The 23,657-nt window shown below is 37.9% G+C and overlaps 2 protein-coding genes across 10 annotated transcripts in view; both read left to right on the top strand.

Annotated features, from left to right (window-relative positions):
• Ppp3cb (protein phosphatase 3 catalytic subunit beta) overlaps window positions 1-8,093 on the top strand; it is a 56,850-nt gene extending 48,757 nt beyond the window's left edge. For 4 of the 6 annotated variants that reach the window (XM_048339022.1, XM_048339025.1, XM_048339024.1 and 1 more), the window contains 2 exons: window positions 4,410-4,439; window positions 6,332-8,093. In XM_048339022.1, the coding sequence (XP_048194979.1) occupies window positions 4,410-4,439; window positions 6,332-6,510 (209 nt within the window). In that variant the 3' untranslated portion in view covers window positions 6,511-8,093. The remainder of the gene's footprint in view (window positions 1-4,409; window positions 4,440-6,331) is intronic. The other 2 variants (XM_048339027.1, XM_048339026.1) reach the window with 1 other exon arrangement.
• A 1,672-nt stretch (window positions 8,094-9,765) lies between these two features.
• On the top strand, window positions 9,766-22,169 carry Mss51 (MSS51 mitochondrial translational activator). 4 transcript variants are annotated; one of them, XM_048339032.1, is made up of 7 exons: window positions 9,766-9,842; window positions 18,381-18,622; window positions 18,917-19,072; window positions 19,633-19,757; window positions 19,955-20,521; window positions 20,843-20,936; window positions 21,215-22,169. In XM_048339032.1, exons 2-7 carry the CDS (start codon window positions 18,405-18,407, stop codon window positions 21,408-21,410), a joined length of 1,356 nt encoding a protein of 451 aa, XP_048194989.1. In that variant the 5' UTR covers window positions 9,766-9,842; window positions 18,381-18,404; the 3' UTR covers window positions 21,411-22,169. The 4 variants fall into 4 exon arrangements, with proteins under 4 accessions (XP_048194989.1, XP_048194990.1, XP_048194992.1 ...); XM_048339033.1 differs by lacking the exon at window positions 9,766-9,842 and adding an exon at window positions 10,044-11,025; XM_048339035.1 differs by lacking the exons at window positions 9,766-9,842; window positions 18,917-19,072 and having other exon boundaries at window positions 17,748-18,622.
• The last annotated feature ends 1,488 nt before the right edge of the window (window positions 22,170-23,657 follow it).

Genomic DNA, 23,657 nt, shown 5'->3' with positions numbered 1-23,657 from the left:
ATATACACTACAGTTATCTCTCAATAATCCATGGATATATTGTTTTACACTGTATCCATAGCATATCTTGCCTTTAGATTTCACAGTTAGCATCTGCTAATTACATGCTTTATTGACAGATCAGTTCTTCTATTTACTCTTAATTTGCATGCAGCCTGAAGCTTATTCAACTTGGAAACCACCCTCTGCAGGGAAGGTTTGAAAGACAGCAGCTTTACTGAAGGGACTGTCTATACCCAGCATAGAGTGAGTTAATAGGAGTTGAGTATAAGGGGTTTAATTTGGGAAACTGGATAGATAGCTCCCTAGTTCTACTAGTTAGTGTTGGCTCTCCATGGTATGATTTAAGCATTTAGTTGAAGTTAGTTCCTTAGCATATTATAAGCTCACTTAGAAATAAACCTCACTTAGAAGTTGCATCTGTTTTTATTTCAATAGATAAGTTTTCTCATAGTGCATACAGCTCAGAGGCATTGCTAGAAGAAAAAGTTTTAATTCTCATACCTCAATCTTACTATCTTTTGCATAATAAGCTAACACTTCTTGAATATTTTTACAAACTACAACTCTACTGGCATATTTTATGTTTATGTTTTATGTTAATTTTTTTCATAGAATTTTTGTTGTTGTTTTTGCTGGTACTGGGGCTTGAACTCAGGGCCTGGGAGCTGTTGAGGCTCTTTGTACTCAAGACTAGCACTCTGCTGCTTGAGCCACAGTGCCATTTCTGGCTTTTTTCTGAGAAATTTGTTGGAGATAAGCATCTCAAGGACTTTTTCTGCCTGGGCTGGCTTCAAACCTCGATCCTCAGATCTCGGCCTCCTGAATAGGATTACAGATGTGAGCCACCAAACCCCAGCTTTGTATAGAAATTCAATTTGGTGCTAGCACCATAATACTGGTTTCACCAGGTCCTATGTAGAAAAATATGTATCCATCTGTATTTATTTATTTTGTCAGTCCTAGTGCACTTGTCCTTGAGCTTCTTTTGCTCAAGGCTAGCACTCTACCACTTGAGCAACACCGCTACTTCTGGCTTTCTCTGTTTATGTGGTACTGAGGAATCCAACCCAGTGCTTCCTGCATGCTACACAGCTCTACCATTAAGCCATATTCCAAGCCCCTCATCTGTATTTTTAATGGTATCAGATTCCTCTTGATTATTTTTCTGTGTTGTGTTGAGGAACAGAGTTAAAAGCAGCACTCACTATATTGAAGCTGATAATCTCAAGTTTCAGTACGGTTCTATACTTTATTTCTGTAAGTAAAAACAAATAGAGGAAAGTACAGTAGTGCCTTTCAGATAGAACATTGTAGTTACTACAGCTCTTTCTTTCCAGCCTAATGCTTAAGTTTCAAATGCCCATTTTTCAATTCTGAGCATTCAAGTGTAACCTAATAGGCAGTTTGAGTATGGTATCAATTTGTATTTTGGAAAAGACAAGGTCAGTTAGAGACATCAAGAAAAAGTAGAGAATATAATTTAACCTAAAAATACTTTTATATATAAAGTTAGGCCCATAAAGTGATTTTAAAATTACGTTATCATATTTTATAATTTGGAAACTAGACTTTCAAACCATTGATATAATCTGCTTTCTATTTCTTTTAATGAGATCTGTTTTAATATTAATTTATTACCATATATATTACAAATTATAGAATGCTTCAAATGTAGTTATTTATTTATTTGTTTGTTTGTTTGTTTGTTTATTTATGCCAGTCCTGGGCCTTGGACTCAGGGCCTAAGCACTGTCCCTGGCTTATTTTTGCTCAAGGCTAGCACTCTGTCACTTGAGTCACAGCGCCACTTCCGGCCGTTTTCTATACATGTGGTGCTAAGGAATCGAACCCAGGGTTTCATATATACAAGGCAAGCACTCTTACCACTAGGCCATGTTGCCAGCCCTCAGATGTAGTCACTTTTTTTTTTTTTTGCCAGTCCTGGGCCTTGGACTCCGGGCCTGAGCACTGTCCCTGGCTTCTTCCCGCTCAAGGCTAGCACTCCGCCACTTGAGCCACAGCGCCGCTTCTGGCCGTTTTCTGTATATGTGGTGCTGGGGAATCGAACCTAGGGCCTCATGTATCCGAGGCAGGCACTCTTGCCACTAGGCTGTATCCCCAGTCCACTTTTTAAAAATGTTTATTTATGTGGTCCTGTGGAGTTAAACCCAGGGCCTCATGCATTCTAAACTAGCATTCTACCACTAAGCTACATTCCCAGCTCTCAAATATAGTCACTTCTTTTTCCCCCCCTGGTCCTGGGGCTTAAACTCAAGGCCTGGGCTCTGTCCCTGAGCCTCTCTGTGCTCAAGGCTAGCGTTCTACCTCTTGAGCCATAGTGCCACTTCTGGATTTTTCTGTTTACATGGTACTAAGGAATCTAACCCAAGGCTTTATGCATGCTAGGCAAGCACTCTACCCCTAAGCCACATTCCTCAAATATAGTCACTTCTGTGATTGCAAATTTTTAAAACATTCTGATAAACATTGTTTTTTCCAATTTTTAAATTATAAACAAAAGTGTTTTGAAGAATAGTGCTGACCCAATAGAGATGAGTTATTCTACTTTTCTATTTGTACAAATTATGAATACTTTCCAATTGTCCAGTGACAGTGGCAGTTGGTGTGCCAGGCATACACTAAGTGTTTCTAGTTCTCAGTATAATTTAACAGCTAAAGAGAATTAACTCTTCCTTAATTCATTAAATAAAGTGCTCATTCTACTTTTTTTTGGACTCCCCATTCATTTCTTTTTTTTTTTTTTTTGGCCGGTCCTGGGCCTTGGACTCAGGACCTGAGCACTGTCCCTGGCTTCTTTTTGCTCAAGGCTAGCACTCTGCCACTTGAGCCACAGAGCCACTTCTGGCCGTTTTCTGTATATGTGGTGCTGGGGAATCGAACCCAGGGCCTCATGTATACGAGGCAAGCTCTCTTGCCACTAGGCCATATCCCCAGCCCCTCCCCATTCATTTCTTTATCTGATTGAGATCACCAATATTTTCTAATGTGGCATATATATTAATTCTATACATTCATTACTATCCTTTCAAATTAATAACTGCTGCTTTGTATAAAGTGAATTATTTCTAAATGATATTTATTCCTGTAAGGACCTTTAAGGAATAATTACTCTAATTGATCTTACTTGCAGAAGTAGCAAAGTAGAAAAGATGAGACATTATTCTTTAAAATATTCTGAGGGTAGATACTTTGGGCACAGTTCAGAAAGGACAGTATTTTGAGGAAATATTCTTTGTAATCTCAGGTCCTGGTCACAAATGTAATAAGCTCTTTTCATAGTTTAAACCCAGAAATGAGCTAAAAAATAATTTTTAATTATAAAATGTATACTAAATATATTGATGTGCTTGAAAAGAGCCAAACGGGCTATATCAAGAATGCATTTCTCATTTCTAATGTGATTTATATGCATATAAATTAGGAAGATACCAGTTCTGTCCCTTAATCCCTGCCTAGTAAATGGGTTTGAAAAGATACTCAGTACCCTTTCTTTCCTAAGAAAACAATCCAATTTTGAGTCAGATTCAAGTTCATCATGAACTAAACATAGATTTATTTAGTTTTATAGATGTTTAAGTTTTTGGACTATTACTAATACAGTAGAAGTTGGGCCTAGTGATACATTCCTGTAGTGCTATCTGTTCTAGAGCCTGAGGTTGGAGGATCTCTTAAGCCAAAGAATCTTTAGACTAGCTTGGGCAACATTGTGAGATCTTGTATTGGGGGAGGAGTGGGGGGGACGACGTTTTTGGTAGACAGGATGGGACATTTTCCATTCTACCCCAAAGAACAGATATGTAGAATGCCTACATTTAAACTAATTCAACAAGTTTAGGATCTTTAAATTGTTTGCAATCATGCCAGCTTTTGCTGCTTATGCTTTATTTTATAAATTAGAAATGACAGGAAAACCCTAGCTGTTCCCTTTTTTTAATCTTAGGGGACCAGCTTGTTATGAGTATTCTCATTTGCTTTTCTGCTACAGCTCTATAATAATTTTAGCCTAGTGAATTTTCCTGTGGTTGTAATGGATATGATATAGTATATAATGGAAAATTCATAACACCACCAAAATACTGAATTTGAAATGGCTAATTAAAACTGGAGTACATTTGCATGTATGCTAAGATGTCCATGTTTATGATAGGTCTCCATGATCTGTGCTGATTGATGTCATAGTGCTGTGTGTAAACTGTGCTGTGGTGTTAGGACTTGGGGGATTGGTTGGGATTCTCTAATATGGGTACTATTTGTCTTAAATTGTAAATGATTATGTAGTTTGAGATACTATGATATATTAAGTGATCATTGCCTTTTCTGCTGTACAATATGACCCTTCTCATCTCTCTCATTCATTTTGCATGCCTCTGCTCACTTCTGTACAGCCACAGTTGAGGCTATTGAGGCTGAAAAAGGTATGATCAGAGTCCTTGCACTGGGCAGAGATCTGTGGTGTGTGGGTGGGCATCAGAGAATGTCCTGTGGGTATGTCTTACTCCTAGCTTGCACAGCTCAAGATGAATAATATTGACTCATCAAGTTTGACTATCATATTCCTCTTTTAAAATTATATTTTTATTATCTTTAAGTAGTTGTACAAAGGGGTAAACATTCAACAAATGAGTTTATAAGTACAATGCATCTGTATCTCTTTTTTATTCGCTGTTCCAAGAGTCTAGTAAGGATGGATAGGTTACCTACCATAACGTTATTTCTTTTTTTGTTATTTTTTTAAATTTAATTTTATTGTCAAGCTGATGTACAGAGGGGTTACAGTTACATATGTAAGTTAGTGAGTACATTTCTTGTCAAACTTGTTACCCCTTCCTCTTTTTTTTTTTAATCTCAAGGGTTGATGTCCGTAGTTGACTGTCTTTTTTCTCTTTTCCAGTATTATATGCATCCACAATTTAATGTTTCTGATTTCTTTAGAGTATAGCATGTCATGCTATGTGATGTAGCATTTAAAGTTGCCTATTTTATTGGAAATTACTAAACTACCCTGCAAATAGAGATTTGCCTCATATTTTGCATGATTTTATGGTACTCAGATTTTTTGCCCCTTAAGTCAAATCCCCACTAGGTAAACATGTGAGTTTATACTAACAGTTTGGGAACTGTTAATACAATATATATAGCTCAATATATATATAGATCTCTCTCTATGTATATAATACAATATATATAGCTCCAAACGTAGTATATTAGTTTGTATCATGTATTACTTTGATAATATGCACTACTTTGCATTTTGCCCTTACCATTTGGTTGGATCATGTGTACAGGCTGTGCCCTAGGGATTACATATATTAAGCAACTGGATTAAGGCTAGTATGACAATCTTTTTTTGTAAACATTTTAATAGTGGAGGATACATCATTCCAGATAAAGTGAATGAGAATCCATAACCATAGGTGAATGAATGATGATTGCTATTTTTTTGTTGTTGTTTGTTTCTGTGCTACTACTAGGGCTTGAATTCAGGACTTTGAGCTCTTACTTTTTTTACTCAAGGCCAGCGCTCTACCACTTGAGCCACACCTCTACTTCTAGCATTTTGCTAGTTAGCTGAAAATAAGTCTTTTGGTTTTGTCTGTCCTGACTGCCTTCAAATTGCAATCCTCAGATCTCACCCTCCTAAATCACTAGGATTACAGATTGAGACAGTGACACTTAGCATGGTTGCCATTTATTTTGCTTTTGTGTTCTTGGAGAATTTGTGGCAAATAACTAGTGTATTATAGACAACATCTCCTGAAATATAAAACTATACTTTTTTACTCTCAGCCCAACAGATCTAATTCCTGCTGGCATTTTCCAATTCCAAGATAGTCAACGACGTTATCTGCTAAATTTTAACTTAGCTTTACCTCTTTCTTCTCCCAAGCTTTTTGTATGGATTTGAATGCCAAGGATTAACCTTGTTTAACTTCCTCATTCACCCCTTTTCTTGTTGCTACCTTACTGTGATAGTTACTATAATCTTAGGATCTGGGATAGGAAATAACTGGCATACTGATGCCCAGAGACCATGCCCACAGGTTGATACCGTGGGCTGGGAGGGTTCTTTTTTTATTAAGCTATGCTAACACCTGTCATCTATAAAGCTATCATGTTTATATCTAGGTTTAAACATTTCACATTTTAGTGGGAAGACTGAAATGGGGATAGGATTCACTTCAATTAAGACTTAAGTGCTGTTGCTATGTAAAGCTAATTTCTTTCTTCTAAAGAATCATTAGTTATGTTGTTTTAATCTCAGCATTGTTTTATAATTACTGACTTATCAAATTTGCATTTTGTTAAGCAATACGAGGATTCTCTCCACCACATAGAATCTGCAGTTTTGAAGAGGCAAAGGGTTTGGATAGGATCAATGAAAGAATGCCACCTCGGAAAGATGCAGTACAGCAAGATGGTTTCAATTCTCTGAACACCACACATGCCACTGAGAACCACGGGACTGGCAACCATAGTGCCCAGTGACCAGCAGCTTCCCAGGGACTCTCATATCTCGGGCCCCAAATGGACCGATCACCCGAGGAGCTGGAGGGTTCAGCCAATCTGAATATAACTGTCACAATCCCTCTGAAGAAACCATTGTGCTTTTTAAAACCCTAGCCCCCTTCCTGGACGGAGGCTTGAGGGCCCTGGGACATGTGCTATCTGATAAGATTTGGTCATTGCTGCCTAGGTGGAGAGCAGTGAGCAAGGGGCTTGAGGCAATTTCCAGTGGAGGGTATCTACACCTCCATTTATGCTTGTGGTTCACACATTTAAGTTTACAAATGAGATATCTTTTTTTTTTTCTCAGTAGAATTAGGTTTTTTTTTCAACCATGACTTCAAATGCAATCCTGAGAGTTAATGTGAACTTTTTTTCCTCCCATGAAATGTCATTAAAGGATGAATTAGCATGGTCTTAAAATATATTTCTGAGGTTACTAGCTGTATTTTGAATTGTAGGCAAAATGCTGAGAAACCCAGTTGGTGTTTATACAAAATGCTAACCTCAGGTCTATAGTTCTTAAATGTGGCTAATTCTGTAATATAGTCTTGGTATTTTTCAATTATGAATGCACAGACTATTTCTAGGAAGACTCTTTTACTTGAACACAAATCCGAAAACGAGAGTCTTTTTTTTGCCCAGATCTTTTGAGACTTACACCCCAGAGATTTAAGAAGAAAACCTCTAAATTTCAAAATTAATGAATTACAGAATTACTCATTTAAGATACTTTAAAAGAAGTTTGTACATTGTCAAAGTAAATCTTAATTGAAATCATGTCTGTAAAACTTGACGTATTTTTGTGTATGCATGTTTTCATTTTGCAAATATTTAATATATAAACCTATGATGTACAGGTACGACATATGTAGGTTACCTAGATGTTATGAGAAATTTTAGTTTATCGTGAGTACTCCAGTTGCTAAAATAGCCACCAGGGTGATTTGCTGCTGGCTTCCTATCCATTTTAAGTTTTAATGCAAAGGAAAATTTAAAATGTTCTGAAGGTGTTTTTGATTAAGCAATGCAGCCTAGAAGCAATGGTTCTGTTCAGTCCTTCAGATGCTAGTGGAAGCATAAGTCAAGACTGCATGTGAAATTTTTCTCCTAATAGTTACAGAACTGCTCGGTTAAACTAAATGGAACCATGTGCTATAATTTTACACAATTATTGACCTGTATTGATTGCCACTGTAGTTTGGTATTCCCTTTTACTTTGGTGGCCTGCTTTCCTCATGCCCTGGAATACAACTCAGAGCTCCAGGCAGCAGAACCATCTGTTGTTTTGTTTGCCAGAAAGTGCACCCTGTATGGTCTCCTGTCTAAGTTGGAAATATTATGCATGTGCAGGACTATTTGAGTATTTTATAAACAGTAGCACACAATAAATTCCATGCATGGGCCGCTGCTCCTATCTCTGTGTTGGGTTTTATTTGGAAAATAGTTTGATTTGAACTTTCTATGTAAATCAAAAAATTCTGTTAATGGAGCTGGGATGTCCTCCAGGGAAGATTATAGTTTGTGGTGATTTGATGAATTAAATTCTTTATAATGCTGCTCTATTTTCCCTTAAGCTTTTGTTATACTTGTTTTACCTGCGTAACTGACACTAGAGGACTTAGGATGCCTACCATAGGCCTCCCTAATCTAATAGTTAATTTTATTATTTTCATTAACTTTTACTTGGAAGAAAATGTTTCTTATCTAGTATTTTGGCTGTTTTAACAGTAAGCAAAATATATTGATAATTGTCCTGCAATCATACTTCTTCATTGCCATAAAGCATAGGATTTTGGAATTTTTGCTCACATGTTAGAATGTAATCGTTTAATTTACTTAAGTTTTAAACAATTATACAGTAACATACATTATAAAGCATTAATTAACATAAATAATATATAAATACAAGTATTGATTTTTGCAACTTTTATTTTCTGTAATATCAGTTTGCAAACCCCATGAACTGCCTCCAATATTACACATTGCATATGTTAAGGTGTATTTCTTTATCTTACTGTTTTGTGAACATTTTGAATCTCTAAAATAGGTACTTAAATAGTATATAGGAAACTAAGAACGTACTTAATCCTTAGGTACATCACTAGGGTTTTATAGTGTTTGTGGGAATTATGGGTAAGCATAAAGTAAACTAGAGGAGTTCTATCGTGTGTGTATGTGTGTGTGTGTGTGAGAGAGAGAGAGAGAGAGAGAGAGAGAGAGAGAGAGAGAGAGAGATTGAGAGAGAGAGATTGAGAGAGAAAGAAATGGGGCTTGAACTCTGGACCTGGGTGCTATCCCTGAGTTCATTAGCTCAAGGCTAGCACTCTACCACTTGAGCCATAGCACCACTTCCAGGAATGATATCTTGATGATAAAAATTAAGATGAAGAAAGTAAAAGAAAGGAACAACTCAGGAAAAAAAGTATGTATATATGTGTGTATATATATGTATATATATTCATAGAATCTCTTAGCTTAGCCTTACAGATTGTTTGTTACCTATTGAATAGGAATTTTTTTCTTGTCCTGTCTCTTTTTCCCTCTCCAACTCTTCCCTCTCTTCTTTCTTCCATCTTTTCCTTCTTTCTTTCCTCCCTTCTTTTCCTTCTTTCTTCTCTTCCCTTCCATATGTAGCCCAGAATGACTTGAACTACACTATCTTCCAACTTTAGGTCTCCTAAGTGCTAGGATTACAGGCATGAGCCAATACCATGCCTGACCTTTAGCCCGAGTTGTTTCACAACAAACCATTGTTAAGTAAAGTATTTTATTGCAATTCATAATGAATTAAAATTGTGAAAACTCCAGATCTTTCTGAATTATTACTATTTAAATGTCAATTGGTATGAGTAGCAGTAACAGTACAATGAACTCCAAATTTTTTTACTGCTGTTCTCCATTATATTAAAACATGATTTTTTTTTTCTTTTTTGGTGCCAGTACCCCACTGTCCCTGAGATTCTTTTTCTCAAGGCTATAGGGTTCTACCACTTGAGCTATAGCATCACTTCTGGCTTTTTCTGAATAGTTTATTGGAGATAAATAATAAAATGGCAAAAATTAAAAAATGCGTATTTAATCAAAATTGTGCATACCATAACTTATTTTCCTTTGTTCACAGCTTTTTCACATAATTTATGTAATTTTATGTAATGTCTTAGTATTTTTCTTTCACCTTCCTTGCTTGTAATTTATTCTTTGTACAGTTTGAAGTTCCTTGGAACCCATTTTCTACAACAATACTGGATTTGTTTGATCAGGACCTCATTTCCAGAGGTTTTGTTTCCTACTTTGATGATGTTCACAAACAGGTAAGTGACAGCTAGGACAGATATAATTAGTAGTCAGGTCTTTTAGTCATTCATATAGGACCACTGTTCAAACATGTTGTTGGTTTTTTGTTTGTTTTGCCAGTCCTGGGGCTTAGATTTGGGTTATGAGTACTGTCCCTGGCTTTTTGCTAAAGGCTAGCACTCTGCCACTTGAGCCACAGTGCCACTTCTGGCTTTTTCTGTTTATGTGGTGCTGAGGAATTGAACCCAGGGGTTCGTCCATGCTAGGCAAGCATTGTACTGCTAAGCCACATTCCCAGCCCCTCTAATATGTTTTGATCTAGCCTACAGCTCTCTTTAATCATAAGGTAGCTAAGATGAATGAATGAGATAGTTGAGTTGTTCTTTCCTATTTTCTGTTCCTAGAAACTGCATTTTTTAGTCATTAACTAAAATTATTTTACTATTCTAGAAGTATTCCTCTTGAAACTAGGAAGTGGAATGTCATTGATGACACCAACTTAAGACAATACCTTAAGCTATTTCCTTCTGGAAAAGTTAATTTTACAAATTAATTCTGCATATTTACCTTTCAGTTCCTTCTGTACCATCAAATGAGCAAATGGTCTTCTGCTTTCTTGGGTAATTTTTTTAAGTTTAGTTAGATTATTATTGAGTTCCATTTCACCAGCGTTTGTTATACTAAAAAAGGATTTGGGTCTTGAGGAACTCATCCAGGGTCTAGAGAGCATCCAAGAACTCTAGGAGTTTGTACTAATGCCTTCTTTTTCCAATGAAATAATGCCTCTTTAATTAATCCCCAGAGGATTTTTTTGTCCCTTCTGAAGCTGTAAACTGAGAACAGAAATACTGCCTTGAAAAAAGTCCAAGTAGGTTTCATCTTTCCTCAACTCTCTTGGCTTTTGGTAAGTTTGTGAGTGTTGACAGTATCTTGAGCTGTCTTGGCAGATAATGAGGATCAGAAGGAGAGTAGTCCTCAGGCAGGGTTCCAGATCCTTAGTTGCTTCATTAGAGAGAATTCAGACTTGTCTGTCTGGTTGTTAGGGCATACTTAATCATTGAGATACAGCATTTCAGCAGTTTGCAGAGAAAATGATATGAAGGAACAGCTGCAAGTAAACCCCAATCTAAATCTGAGGAGATCAAGCACTCACTTCACTTGGAAGAAAGAAAGAAGGAAGGAAGCCTAGGGCTTAGCAGGGTAAGTTACTTTTTCATCAACCTGTCTGCTTACTTAGTTTATAATTGAGTAAACTATTTATCGCCCCAAGGAGTGTTAATCACTGATTAAGCAGCTTAATATAGTCATAATAGCCATATTCTTTATGTATTCCCTTTTTTAGATATTTTCCTCCCCCCCCCCTTTTTTTTGTGAGTCCTGGGGCTTGAAGTCAGGGCCTGAGCTCTGTCTCTGGCTTCTTTTTGCTCATGGCTAGCACTCTACCACTTGAACCACAATGCCACTTCGGGCTTTTTCTGTTTATGTGGTACTGAGGAATCAAACCCAGAGCTTCATGCATGCTAGGCAAGCACTCTACTGCTAAGCCACATTCCTAGGCCCACCCCTCTCCCCTTTTCTAACCTTTTTGAAGATCCCTAGTGAGCAAGCGGCTTCATTCCCCCTTCTCTTCATCTTCAAAGCTTTTTTGTGTTTGTTGGTAGTGAAATTTAAATGGACCCTTCTGGTCTAGAGATAGTGAGAAAATTACTGTGACTAAGGTGAAAGTTGGGGCTTTTGTTGATAAGGAGAAATACAGGAGAGACTTCTGTCTGGGAATAGGTTAATACTTCAGCTTTTAATCTTGAGATGAGGTGTAGGTTTTTTTTTTTTTTAGCCATCCAAGTTCATATTTTCTCAGCAATTTCTGATAAGTTATACAAAGACGTATTTGTTTTCTTATGTGTTGAGAATAAGTTAAATGCCTCAGTCTAGGTAGGGTAGACTGAACTCTGATAAGTTACTGCCCCCTCTGCTTTTTGCTCAGCTTCTCAAAGGGCTTATATCTCTTGAGTTTGGAGGAACCAGGGCCCTTTGCGGAAAAATTAGAACCAAGGAAACTGCACCTAGGTCTGGAGAACACAAAATCAGACATGAGGGTGGTGATGATAGGTAGAAAAATAGACAGACAGACAGACAAAAAGAACGGAAAGGAAGGAAGGAAGATGGAAAGAGAGGGTAAAGAAGAAAGATAGGCAAACACTTCATTGCTACTTTCTTATCTTACTGCCAGAATGCTATCACATTTGTACTATCTATCCATCAGTGAGTTCTAGAGCTAGAGAAGACTATCACATTAGGGATTTCACCATAACCACTTCTTTCCCCTAAGCATTGTGCTCCTTTTGACTTCTAACAAGTTCAGCCAACCTTCCTATTGCCAAGAGTTACTCTTCCATTATTGGAGGAAGACACCTTTGAAAATGAAATTGAGACAGTATTTTCTGACTTTCATCTGGCTTCCATTGCAGCTAAAAGATTTAATGACAACATTAGGAAAATAGTTATTATAAACCTTGGGATTTAAGAAACTAAAGTTTCAAGTCAAAGATATTTTCTGGAAGTTTCCCTTAACCAAGCACTGCCACCGTTTTTGTTTGTTTGTTTGTTTTTGTGGGGTTTCCCCCCCCCCCCAGTCCTGGGGCTTGAAATCAGGGCCTGAGCACTGTCCCTGGCTTCTTTTTCTTTTTTTTGCTCAATCCTAGCACTCTACCACTTGAGCCACAGCACCACTTCCGGCTTTTGCTGTTTGTATGATGCTCAGGAATGGAACCCAGGGCTTCATTCATCCTGAGCAACTATTTTCTACCACTAAGCTACATTCCCCTGCCACTGTTTTTATCTTGTATCATTTCTTTGTGTCTGGAGACATTGATCCAGATATTAATAACTTTTAGCTCCAGTGTCTACAGGTACTTTTTTCTTCTTTCTTCCTTCCCTCCCTTCCTCCTTTCTTTGAGGTGAAATTCACATGACAAAATTAATATTTTTAAAGTTAACAATTAAATGGTACTTAGAACATTCGCAGTGTTATGTAAACACCACTTGGTGTAGTTCCAGAACATTTTTCTTACCCCCAAAGAAAACCCTGTAATTGTGAAACAGTTACTCCCCATGTCCCCTAGCATTTACCAGTCTGCCTTCTGTCTCTGAGTTTACTTATTCTTAATGTTTTATATAAATAGAATAATGTTATACATAACCCTTTGGCTGCTTTTTTAAGTTTTGGGGGGTTCATATACAGTGTAGCATGTATCTGTAATTTTGTTTCTTTTTATGGTTAAATGTTACTCATATCTATATGTGTATCTTCTGTGTCTATTTATAATCTCAATTTGCTTATCCATTCTACCTTTTCACCATTGCAAATAGTGCTATTGTGAAAAATCATAGGCATGCATTTGTTAAGATATCCATTTTAACTATTAAAGACTTATACCTAAGAATAAAATTGTTGGTAATCATAGATTATATGTCTAACTTTTTAAAGAACTACCATTTTTTTCCATAGTGCCTGCATGATTTTCACCACCAGCAATACACAGACTTTGATTGCTCTATGTCCTCCATCCTTATCAACAGTTACTGTTTTCTGTGTGTGTTTTTAATAATAGCCATCCTAGTTAGTGTGAAATAATTTCTTTTTGCTTTTTTTTTCTTATTTATTGTCAAAGTGAGGTTATAGCTTCATATGTTAGGCCTTGGGTACATTTCTTGTGCTGTTTGTTATCTCTTCCCTCATTTCCCCTCCCCCCTCCCCCTTTCTCTCTCCCCCCTAAATTGTTAAGTTGGTTTACACCAAATTGTTTTGCAAGTATTGCTTTTGTAGTCGATTGTCTTTTTATCCTTTGTCTCTCGATTCCCTTTCACTTCCCTAGTTCTAATACCAATATATACAGTTTCCATTGTACTCAGATAAGATACAGTGATAATGCGTGTACAACCACAGGAAGGGGATACAAGAGGATCATCAACAATAGAAGCTATGGTTTCACATGGCATATTGAAAGTAATTACAACAATGATATAACAGTCGTTTCCATAACATGGAGTTCATTTCACTTAGCATCACCTTATACATTCATAAGGGCATGGCTATTAGGCTCTTGTGATCCTCTGCTGTGACTAGCCTAAACCTGTGCTAATTATTCCCTATGAGGGAGACCACAGAATCCATGTTTCTTTGGATCTGGCTCACTTCACTTAGTATAATTTTTTCCAAGTCCTTCCATTTCCTTACGAATGGGGCAATGTCATTCTTTTCTGGTAGGTGTAAAATTCCATGTGTATATGTACCACATTTTCCTGATCCATTCGTCTACTGAGGGGCATCTGAGTTGGTTCTTAAAAGAGACTTCTCTGATGAGGAAATGAGAATGGCCAAGAAACATGAAAAAGTGCTCTACATCACTGGCCATAAAAGAAATGCAAATCAGGGCTGGGGAAATGGCCTAGTGGCAAGAGAGCTTGCCTCGTATACATGAGGCCCTGGGTTCGATTCCCCAGCACCACATATACAGAAAACGGCCAGAAGTGGCGCTGTGGCTCAAGTGGCAGAGTGCTAGCCTTGAGCAAAAAGAAGCCAGGGACAGTGCTCAGGCCCTGAGTCCAAGGCCCAGGACTGGCAAAAAAAAAAAAAAAAAGAAATGCAAATCAAAACAACATTGAGATTCTACCTCACCCCAGTAAGAATGTCCTTTATCAAGAAAACTAACAGTAATAAATGTTGGAGGGGATGTGGCCAAAAAGGAACCCTACTTCATTGTTGGTAGGAATGTAAACTGGTTCAGCCACTCTGGAAAATAGTATGGAGATTCCTCAGAAGGCTAAATATAGAGCTCCCCTATGACCCAGCAGCCCCACTTTTGGGCATCTTCCCAAAGACCACAAACAAGAACACACCAAAGCCACCAGCACAACAATGTTCATTGCAGCACAATTTGTCATAGCTAAAATGTGAAATAATAGTTTATTGTAATTTTTTCTCTCTTTGTCAGTACCTGAGCATCTCATGGTTTTTAGGTATGTGTTCTACCACTTTTGTGTCTTCCTCAGCCATTTTTTTTCCCTGTATTTTTAGATGAAACTCTCAAGTTTCTGCCCTAACCAGCCTCAGACTATGCCCTTTTAACCTGTGGTATCCTGTGTAGATGTGACCAGAGGTGTGGGCTACCAGGCCTGACTTATTGAGATGAGCTCTGGCTAACTTTTTGCCTAGTTTGGCCTCCATCTCATATCCTCCTGATAGCTGCCTTCCAAGTAGCTGAGATTATAGGAGAACCACCCTATTCAGCCTTCATTGTATTTTAATTTGCATTTTCGTAATCACTTATGAATATATTTTCTTCTGTTTATTGGCCATTTGCATATATTTGGAAAAATATTTATTCAAATACTTAGTTGGATTTTAGTTATATTCTTCTTTTGGTATTGAATTATAGAAGTTCTTTATGTAGTTTAGATGTTAATTCTCTCAGATGTACTGTTTGTATTTTTTACCATTTTGTGGGCTGTCATTTCATTCTGTTAATTGTATCTTTGTGTGTGTGTGTGTGTGTGTGCCAGTCCTAGGGCTTGAACTCAAGGCCTGGGTGCTGTCCCTGAGCTCTTTTGCTTAAGACTAGCGCTCTACTTTGAGCCACAGCTCCACTTCTGGTTTTTGAGTGGTTAGAGATAAGTCTTATAGGGACTTTCCACCTTGCCCTGGACAGCTTCAAAAGGTGACCCTCAGATCTCAGCCTGCTGAATAGATAGGTTTATAGGCGTGAGTCACCAGCACCCAGCCTGTCCTTAACCTTTTGTGTTCAATTCCAGAGCTCTACCACTTGAGCTACAACCCTACTTCCAGCTTTTTGGTGGCTAAATGGAGAAAAGAGTCTCATGGGCTTTGATGTCCAGGTTGGCTTTGATCTGTCATTCTCAGATCTCAGCCTCCTAAATAGCAAAGATTATAGATGTGAACCATCTTCACCTGGCTGATAATGTCTTTTAAGTTATTTTTCCAAATCTTTTTTTTTTTTTTTTGTATTTTTGCCAGTCTTGGGCTTTGGACTCAGGGCCTGAGCACTGTCCCTGGCTTCTTTTTGCTCAAGGCTAGCACTATGCCCCTTGAGCCACAGCGCCACTTCTGGCTGTTTTCTATATATGTGGTGCTGGGGAACCGAACCCTGGGCTTCATGTATAAGAAGAGGCAAGCACTCTTGCCACTAGGCCATATTCCCAGCCCCTTAAATTATTTTTATTTTGAGGGGTGATGGGGATTGAACCCAGCTTTCTACATGTTAGACATATGTACCACCGATCCTGTACCTCCTGCTTGATAGTGTCCTTTTTTTTAATTTGTTTTGTTTTTTGCCAGTCCTGGCACTTGAACTCAGAGTCTGAGCACTGTCCCTGCTTCTTTTTGCTCAAGGATATCACTCTACCACTTGAGCCACAATGTCACTTCTAGATTTTTTATATATGTGGTGCTGAGGAATCGAACCCAGGAGCACGAGTGGAACACTTTACCACTAGGCCATATTCCCAGCCCCATAGTGTCCTTTAATGCTCAAAAGTTTTTAACTTTAATGTAGTCTACTTTATCTTATTTTTTGTTGTTGCTGGTCCTTTTGGTGTCAAATCTAAGAAACTATTGCCAAATTATTGTAATGATGCTTCCCATGTATTTTTTTTTTTTTTTTGGCCAGTCCTGGGCCTTGAACTCAGGGCCTGAGCACTGTCCCTGACTTCCTTTTGCTCAAGGCTAGCATAGCACTCTGCCACTTGAGCCACAGTGCCACTTCTGGCCGTTTCTGTATATGTGGTGCTGGGGAATTGAACCCAGGGCCTCATGTATACAAGGCAAGCTCTCTTGCCACTAGGCCATATACCCAGCCCTGAAGCTTCCCTTGTAGATTTTCTTTTAAGGCTTTTATAGTTTTAGTTCTTACTTCTAAGGTTTTAGAATTCACATTCAAACTCAAGTCAACTATTTTATTAATTCCCAGATTGTTCTTGTCTTCTACAGTCATGCTGAATACTTCTCTGTACTTAGAATTCCTTTTTCTCCATTTTATTCATTCAAAGTGTTAAATCACCTGAGATCAATTCCAAGTGCTACCTACTTCATGAAGTTTTCTAAGATACTTGACCCTACTAAGCAGAATCTCTCCTAATTTCCCATTATGGCTTTAGTTCCACTAGAGAATTTATTTAGTACCTTATTGTTTACATCTAAGCTCACTATTTAGATGAAATGTATATTTTTATCTTTATTTTCCTTTTTGTTTTTGAGACAGTTTGCGATATAGTCCAGATTGCCCTTGCCCTTGTAATCCTCCTCTCTCAGCCTTCCAAGTATTGTGTTTATAGTCTTCTACCCTCATCAACAAAGATCTCTCTATATATATTTGTTTTCATTTTGGATTTTGCAATGATTTTATCTGTAAATTAATAAATACATGTGGAATTAATGAATTTTTAAAACTTTTCCTCTGTGGTCTCTTGGGTCTACTCAGCCTTTGGGAAAGTTATGGGAGAAGATAAGACATTGTAAGTTGGGTATCATATTGTTTCAGCTAGGTAGTGGATGAATATGGCCTTAATTCTACTTCAAATCTTAATCTGTTTTGGAAATTATCTTCTCAATTTGCCTGACCTACTTGGGCTACATAAATCTTAGCACTGTGGTGCTCCTTTTTGTTTTGTATTTAGTTTGTATTTCTTGATTTATTGTTGATAAATATTTTATCTCTTCAACCAGATTATATTAGCAAATTCTTCAGTTGATGGTAGTTTTTGTTTTTATATACTGCCAGGCACCTGTGATTTATGTCTATAATTCTGGCTACTTAGGAGACTGAGGTCTGAGAATCGAGATTTTAAAGCCAGTCCTAGAAGAAAAATCTGAAATATTCCATCTCCAAGTAACCAGTAAAGTGTAGGACTAGAAACATGGCTCATGTGGTAGGATGCCACCATTTAAGCAAGCAAGCTAAGCAAGAGCTTGAGGCCCTGAGTTCAAAACTTGGTATATATATGTATATATATATATATACACACATACTATTACTAATATATTCTCCTTATAAAAATTTAACATTACAGATAAGCTTGAAGTATTCCTGATCAGTCCAGTTCCCATGGTGTTCTTCCCCTACTTGGAGTTAGTCACTCTTGGAACCCTGCTAGATTTTTTTCTGTGCATTTAAATTTTTTTAAATTGTTATTAGAAAGATGATGTACAGAAGGGTAGGGTTACAGTTACATAAGTCAGATAAAGTACTTTCTTTTGAGACAATATCACTTCTTCCCTTGTCTCCCAGATTTTCCCTCTCTGTACATTTATTTAATGTATGTTTATATAAAGAACTTCATCTGTAACATACATATAAATTATATTCATATATAATTATTTCTAATATTTTTCACACTTGCCTGTAGTGATCAACAATACAAAAAATACTAAACCATACTGATCTGCATCTAAAACTGGAATGAGAAATAAAAAATCAAGCATCTAAAATCATCATGTGCTCAGTTTGACAAATTTCATTGGAAATTTGTTTTCGATAGAGTCCCTAGGTATCTTTGGACAGGCCATGGCTCCACGTTCCCGGAGACGAAGGCACAAGAAGTTGCCATCAGAGACTCATATGATTGTGAACCCACCTACAGCCGTGACTCCTGTAGCTCTGACTCTCTCAAAACCTGGTCCTAGCATTGATGCCCTTGGCTTCTTCTCCTTGGACAGTAATGTTCCTGGCCTATCCCAGCTGGTCCTTGAAAAGCTGAACATGAAAAGCTATGAAGAATTTAAGTGAGTGATCAACTCTATGGAAGAGACTTACTGTTTTTGGTAGAAGTGATTGAAGAATCACTTCTCCAATATTGGATACTTTTTCTCCAATATTGGATACTTCTAATAAGGGATTTTCTCATTTTTACTTTTGACAGATATATTGCCACAGAAGAAATGTAATTTGCTTAAGTAAAAAAATGATACAAAACAAAGGAGTATGTGAAAATGTATAGGAGACAAGGTGGGATTTGAGAGATTTTTATAGAAACTCTTTTCCTTACAGCACTTTTCCCCCCCATGTTATCTCTATAGGTTGGTAGTAGATGGGGGTACCCCAGCATCAGGCTTTGGATTTCGATGTCCTAAAGAAATGTTCCAAAAGATGGAGGACACATTCCGATTCTGTGCTCATTGTAGAGCACTGCCTAATAGCCTTTCAGACTCCAAGGTTCTCCGACACTGTAAGAGGTGAATTGTGGTATGTTAATAGGGGAGACATTTAGAAGTGACCCTATGCTAAGTTTTCATTGCAAGAGGAAAGGTTTGAGAGTTTTAAGAATAACTTAAAGCTTATTCCTGATTTTGTGTAACATAAGCTACAGTGAAATTAGAACACAGTTCTAATCCCTCTTAGTTTTGGTGGTATGGGAGACGAGACAAGAGACGCTTCCCTACTCTCTCTTCTTGATTCCTCCAAGGTTAAAACTACAATCTCTTCTGGGAAAGTTAAGGTTAAACCATGCCTTATTCAAGAGAGTAGCTGCAAATTTTGTGTTTGTTTTATTTTTCCAAAAAAGATGTAAAAATTCAGTTGTCCCTGATGAGTGTAAGGTAACACTGACATAATAATTGCATCCTTAATCATGTCTGCCTCCCTTGCCAATGCAGTTCCTACACTTGGTACTTCCTCAGTTGTTCTTCCTCTCCCTACCAGCTTTCCCCATTAAGTGACGTTTTTTTAGATGTGGGTATCCCAGAATATACTTTATTGGTATAGGAACATCTATTTCTGTTGTGCATTCTCTCAGGTGCAGAAATGTCTATTACTGTGATCCAGAGTGCCAGAGATCAGATTGGCCAGACCATAGAAGAGTTTGTCAAGAACTTCGTCTTGTGGCTGTGGATCGTCTCATGGAATGGCTCCTCATCACAGGTGGAATGTTGGTGGTGGGAACCTTGCCATAACAGTCATAAATGGTTGTCCTTGGGGAAATTTTTGAAAGCATATTATTATAGGGAAAAATGAGGATTTGGAGCAGGGTGAACATGCAGGGGTTATTGATCATTCATGAGAAGTGAATTTTGAAGCCATGACAGATTAGGTCACTTCTTATTTTTTCTTCCCTTCAGGTGATTTTGTCCTACCATCAGGACCTTGGCCATGGCCTGCTGAAGTTGTACAGGACTGGGATACCTGGTTTTCTATGAGGGAGTTACAGCTGGATACTATATTGGATTCTGTGCTAGGTAGTCATGCTATGACTATTCTATGGGCCAGTGTAGGAAGGCCAAGACCAGATCCAAATGTCCTACAGGACTCTTTGAAGCGGCTGCTGACAGATGTCTTATCACGGCCCTTGACACTGGGCCTAGGGCTTAGGGCCCTGGGGATAGATGTTGGGAAGACTGGGGGATGCACGTTGCATGTAGCTGGTGCTTCCCATGTAGAGACATTTCTCTCTCGATCTGGGGACTATGATGAGCTTGGATACATGTTTCCTGGACACCTTGGCCTCCATGTAATCATGGTAGGTGTGGATGTGGCTAATGACTTTTTACACAACACCTCAGCTTCATCCTTGGTACCTGGCACAGTTCAGCTTAGTGGCCACAGAGGACTCTATCATGACTTCTGGGAGGAACAGGTGGAGACTGGGCACATAGCCCATCCGGATATGGTGGTGGCATTTCATCCAGGTAAGAGCCATTGATTTCAGAAAAATGCTTGGTGGTTCCCTTAAGAATTTTCCATTCTGCTTCTTATATCTTCTGTCTTTGGAACCCTTTTTATTCGATTTCATTAATCACAATAATGTGATGATCATTTCCCATATAAACTACACTTGGGTTGAGAATTCTGTGGGGGAAGAATCTTGTGGATGATGATGATGATGAGTAACAAGAGGGTTGGGGCAGACACTGTTGAAGAAATATTTTGCTCTTAAGGTCTATTTCAAAAATCCTCCCTCCTCCAATCCTTTTTGCATTTTTATTCCCATTCTTATTCTGGTTCTATAGGTTTCCATGCTTCCCCAAACTTGATGGAATCTTGGCTACCTACTCTCCTGCTGCTTCGTGACTATGAGATCCCTACATTGATTACGCTTTACAGGTTTTGATCTTTTCCTATTTGTGATACTTCCTTGATTCACTTATATCTCACTTTGAACAGATGATCTCATTTTGTACCCCTAGTGTTCTTCTGTCTGGGGAAAATGTTCTTTCCCCTATGTACCTTTTTTTTATTCCCTTGCTACTTAACTAGAGATTTAGTGAGACATTTGGGAGGAAAGGTCTATTCCAGGTTTGATAAGTACATAAATGTAATGCTTTCAGGCAATTGTTATTCTTTTTTCATAACAATAGAGCAATTTTTCTTCTTTCCCACAGTCAACAGGAATTGGCAGCCTCTTTACAGATCCTGGTGGACCTGGATACACACATCATTGGCTATGGAGCTAATCCTTTCACATCCCTCAAACCTGAACAGGTCTATTCTAACCCCAATAAGCAGCCAGTGTACTGCAGTGCCTACTACATAGTGTTTCTTGGAAGCTCTTCCCATCAGCTAAAGAAAGACAATTAGTACATGGTGGGATTTAAATAGTTAAGCCAGATCCTCACTGGATACCTGGGAAATGAGGAGGCTGTGATGAAGCTACTCTGTTGATGTTAGATTGTGGCCAACATTGAAATATCTCCTAAACTTCATCATTCAAGTAAAATAAAAGAGAGCTCCAGTATTATGTGATTCGTTTCTAAGAGCTTAGTCCTAGCTGGATATAGTTATGTATGTCAGTAATCCCAGCACTCAGAAGGCTAAGGTAGAAAGATCACAAGTTGAAGGCTAACCTGGGCTACATAGCAAGAAACTATCTCAAAATGGAAAAAAAAAAAAAAAAGGCTAAGAGAGTAGTCAGTGTAATGACTAGAGATAAGTTTCTAGAGTTACTTGGTATCAAGCTATCAGGAATCTAGAGTTCCTAATTGTTTCCTTTCTGTGAGAGATACCTATTGAGTGAAACTGGATGTCACTGAAGACAAGAATGAGAAATAACTGATTCTTCCTTCTGAAAAAGACTTTCCAATGTAACAATTCAAGTTTAAAAATGAAAGTGCTAGTGACCAGTCAACAAGTTTTTGGTGACATGAAGAAAGTTGTAAGAATCCTATTTCTTCATTTGTTCTAGAGAAATGTCTCTTTCTCCTTCTGTCTTTGGGGGTGGGGGAGAATTCTGACTTGAGAGAAGCTCTGGTATTGTACTTATATATCCCAAGGTATATCAGATTTCACCTGAATATAGTGGAGTTGTTGTCCTACAATAAAATTAGAGATTTTGTTTTCTTTGTTTGTGTTATCCAAACTGATTCTGAACTCTTGAGCACTAGTGATTCTCTTGTCCTAGTCTTCTAAGTACTCAAACTAAAGATACTTGCCACTGCATCTAGCTACTTTGGGACCTCTTAAATCACTGTTTCCCCTTATTTTCTAGTACTAGCAAGTATTTTTCATCTGCACAAACCTCAATATTAGAGATTTCTCTCAAGCCAAAGAAAATTTAGCATCAACTCTGCCTGCCACACCACCACAAATTTGTCTCGTGTTACTCATGCTCATACTCTCAGGACTGGGCAATACCATAGATATTTATTTGTACAACCATGCCATGACCTTCACATACACAAACCTGTCACCCTGACACATAAACATTTGTACTTTTTTTTTAGTCCAGCAAACATTTATTAATGTTATAAGACAGAATCAGAGTCCCAGCAAGTTTGAGAATGACCCTAGAATAATAGAAACATGGGTACTCTTTCCTGTTCTTTCCTACTATCTCCCTCCAGAATGCTTCATTTCTTTTTTTTTTTATTTTTATTTTTATTAAATTTTATTGACAAGGTGATGTACAGAGGGGATACAGTTAAATAATGTAGTGAGGGGCTGGGGATATAGCCTAGTGGCAAGAGTGCCTGCCTCGGATACACGAGGCCCTAGGTTCGATTCCCCAGCACCACATATACAGAAAATGGCCAGAAGCGGCGCTGTGGCTCAAGTGGCAGAGTGCTAGCCTTGAGCGGGAAGAAGCCAGGGACAGTGCTCAGGCCCTGAGTCCAAGGCCCAGGACTGGCAAAAAAATAAAATAAAATAATAATAATGTAGTGAGTACATTTCTTGTCATATTTGTTACACCCTCCCTTATTTTTCTTTCCCTTCCCTAGTTCAGGTAAGCATATATATGTGTGTGTGTGTGTGTGTGTGTGTGTGTGTGTGTGTGTGTGTGTGTGTGTGTGTATATATATATACACACAATATCCAGTGTACCAAAATCATATACAGTAACCACATGGGGTACACCAAAGGAAATTCACCTAGTACATTAAACGTAACAACAATAAAATCCTCCTGTTTCCTTCTCTTGGAGTTCATTTTGCTTAGCCTCATCTTATATAATCATATGTACATAGCTGTTGAGCTATTGTGATCCTCTGATAGATCTATCCTAGACCTTTTTATGTTTGTTTAGTAATTGTTTGGTTTTAGATACGTAATGTAAAGTTGCTGACCCAAACATTTGGAGACACACTTGTACTTTTATTGTCTCTTTCTGTTGGGGAAATGTTAGAATTCATTTATTCATTCAAAACCTTTAGTTAGGACTGGAGACATGGCTTAAGCAGTAGAATACTTCCTTATCAAGTGAAAAGTCCTTAATTTCATTTTCTAGTACATCAAAAAGCAGACACACAAAAATGTATTTATTATGTGATACAGGATAATGTTGCTTTGGGGAAGAAAGGTGAATGAGATCTGGTCCTTATTCTTAATCTA

This window comes from Perognathus longimembris, chromosome 2, assembly GCF_023159225.1.
Source record: "Perognathus longimembris pacificus isolate PPM17 chromosome 2, ASM2315922v1, whole genome shotgun sequence".
NCBI classification, from domain to species: Eukaryota; Metazoa; Chordata; class Mammalia; order Rodentia; family Heteromyidae; genus Perognathus; species Perognathus longimembris.
This window is presented reverse-complemented; position numbering and strand designations above follow the sequence as displayed.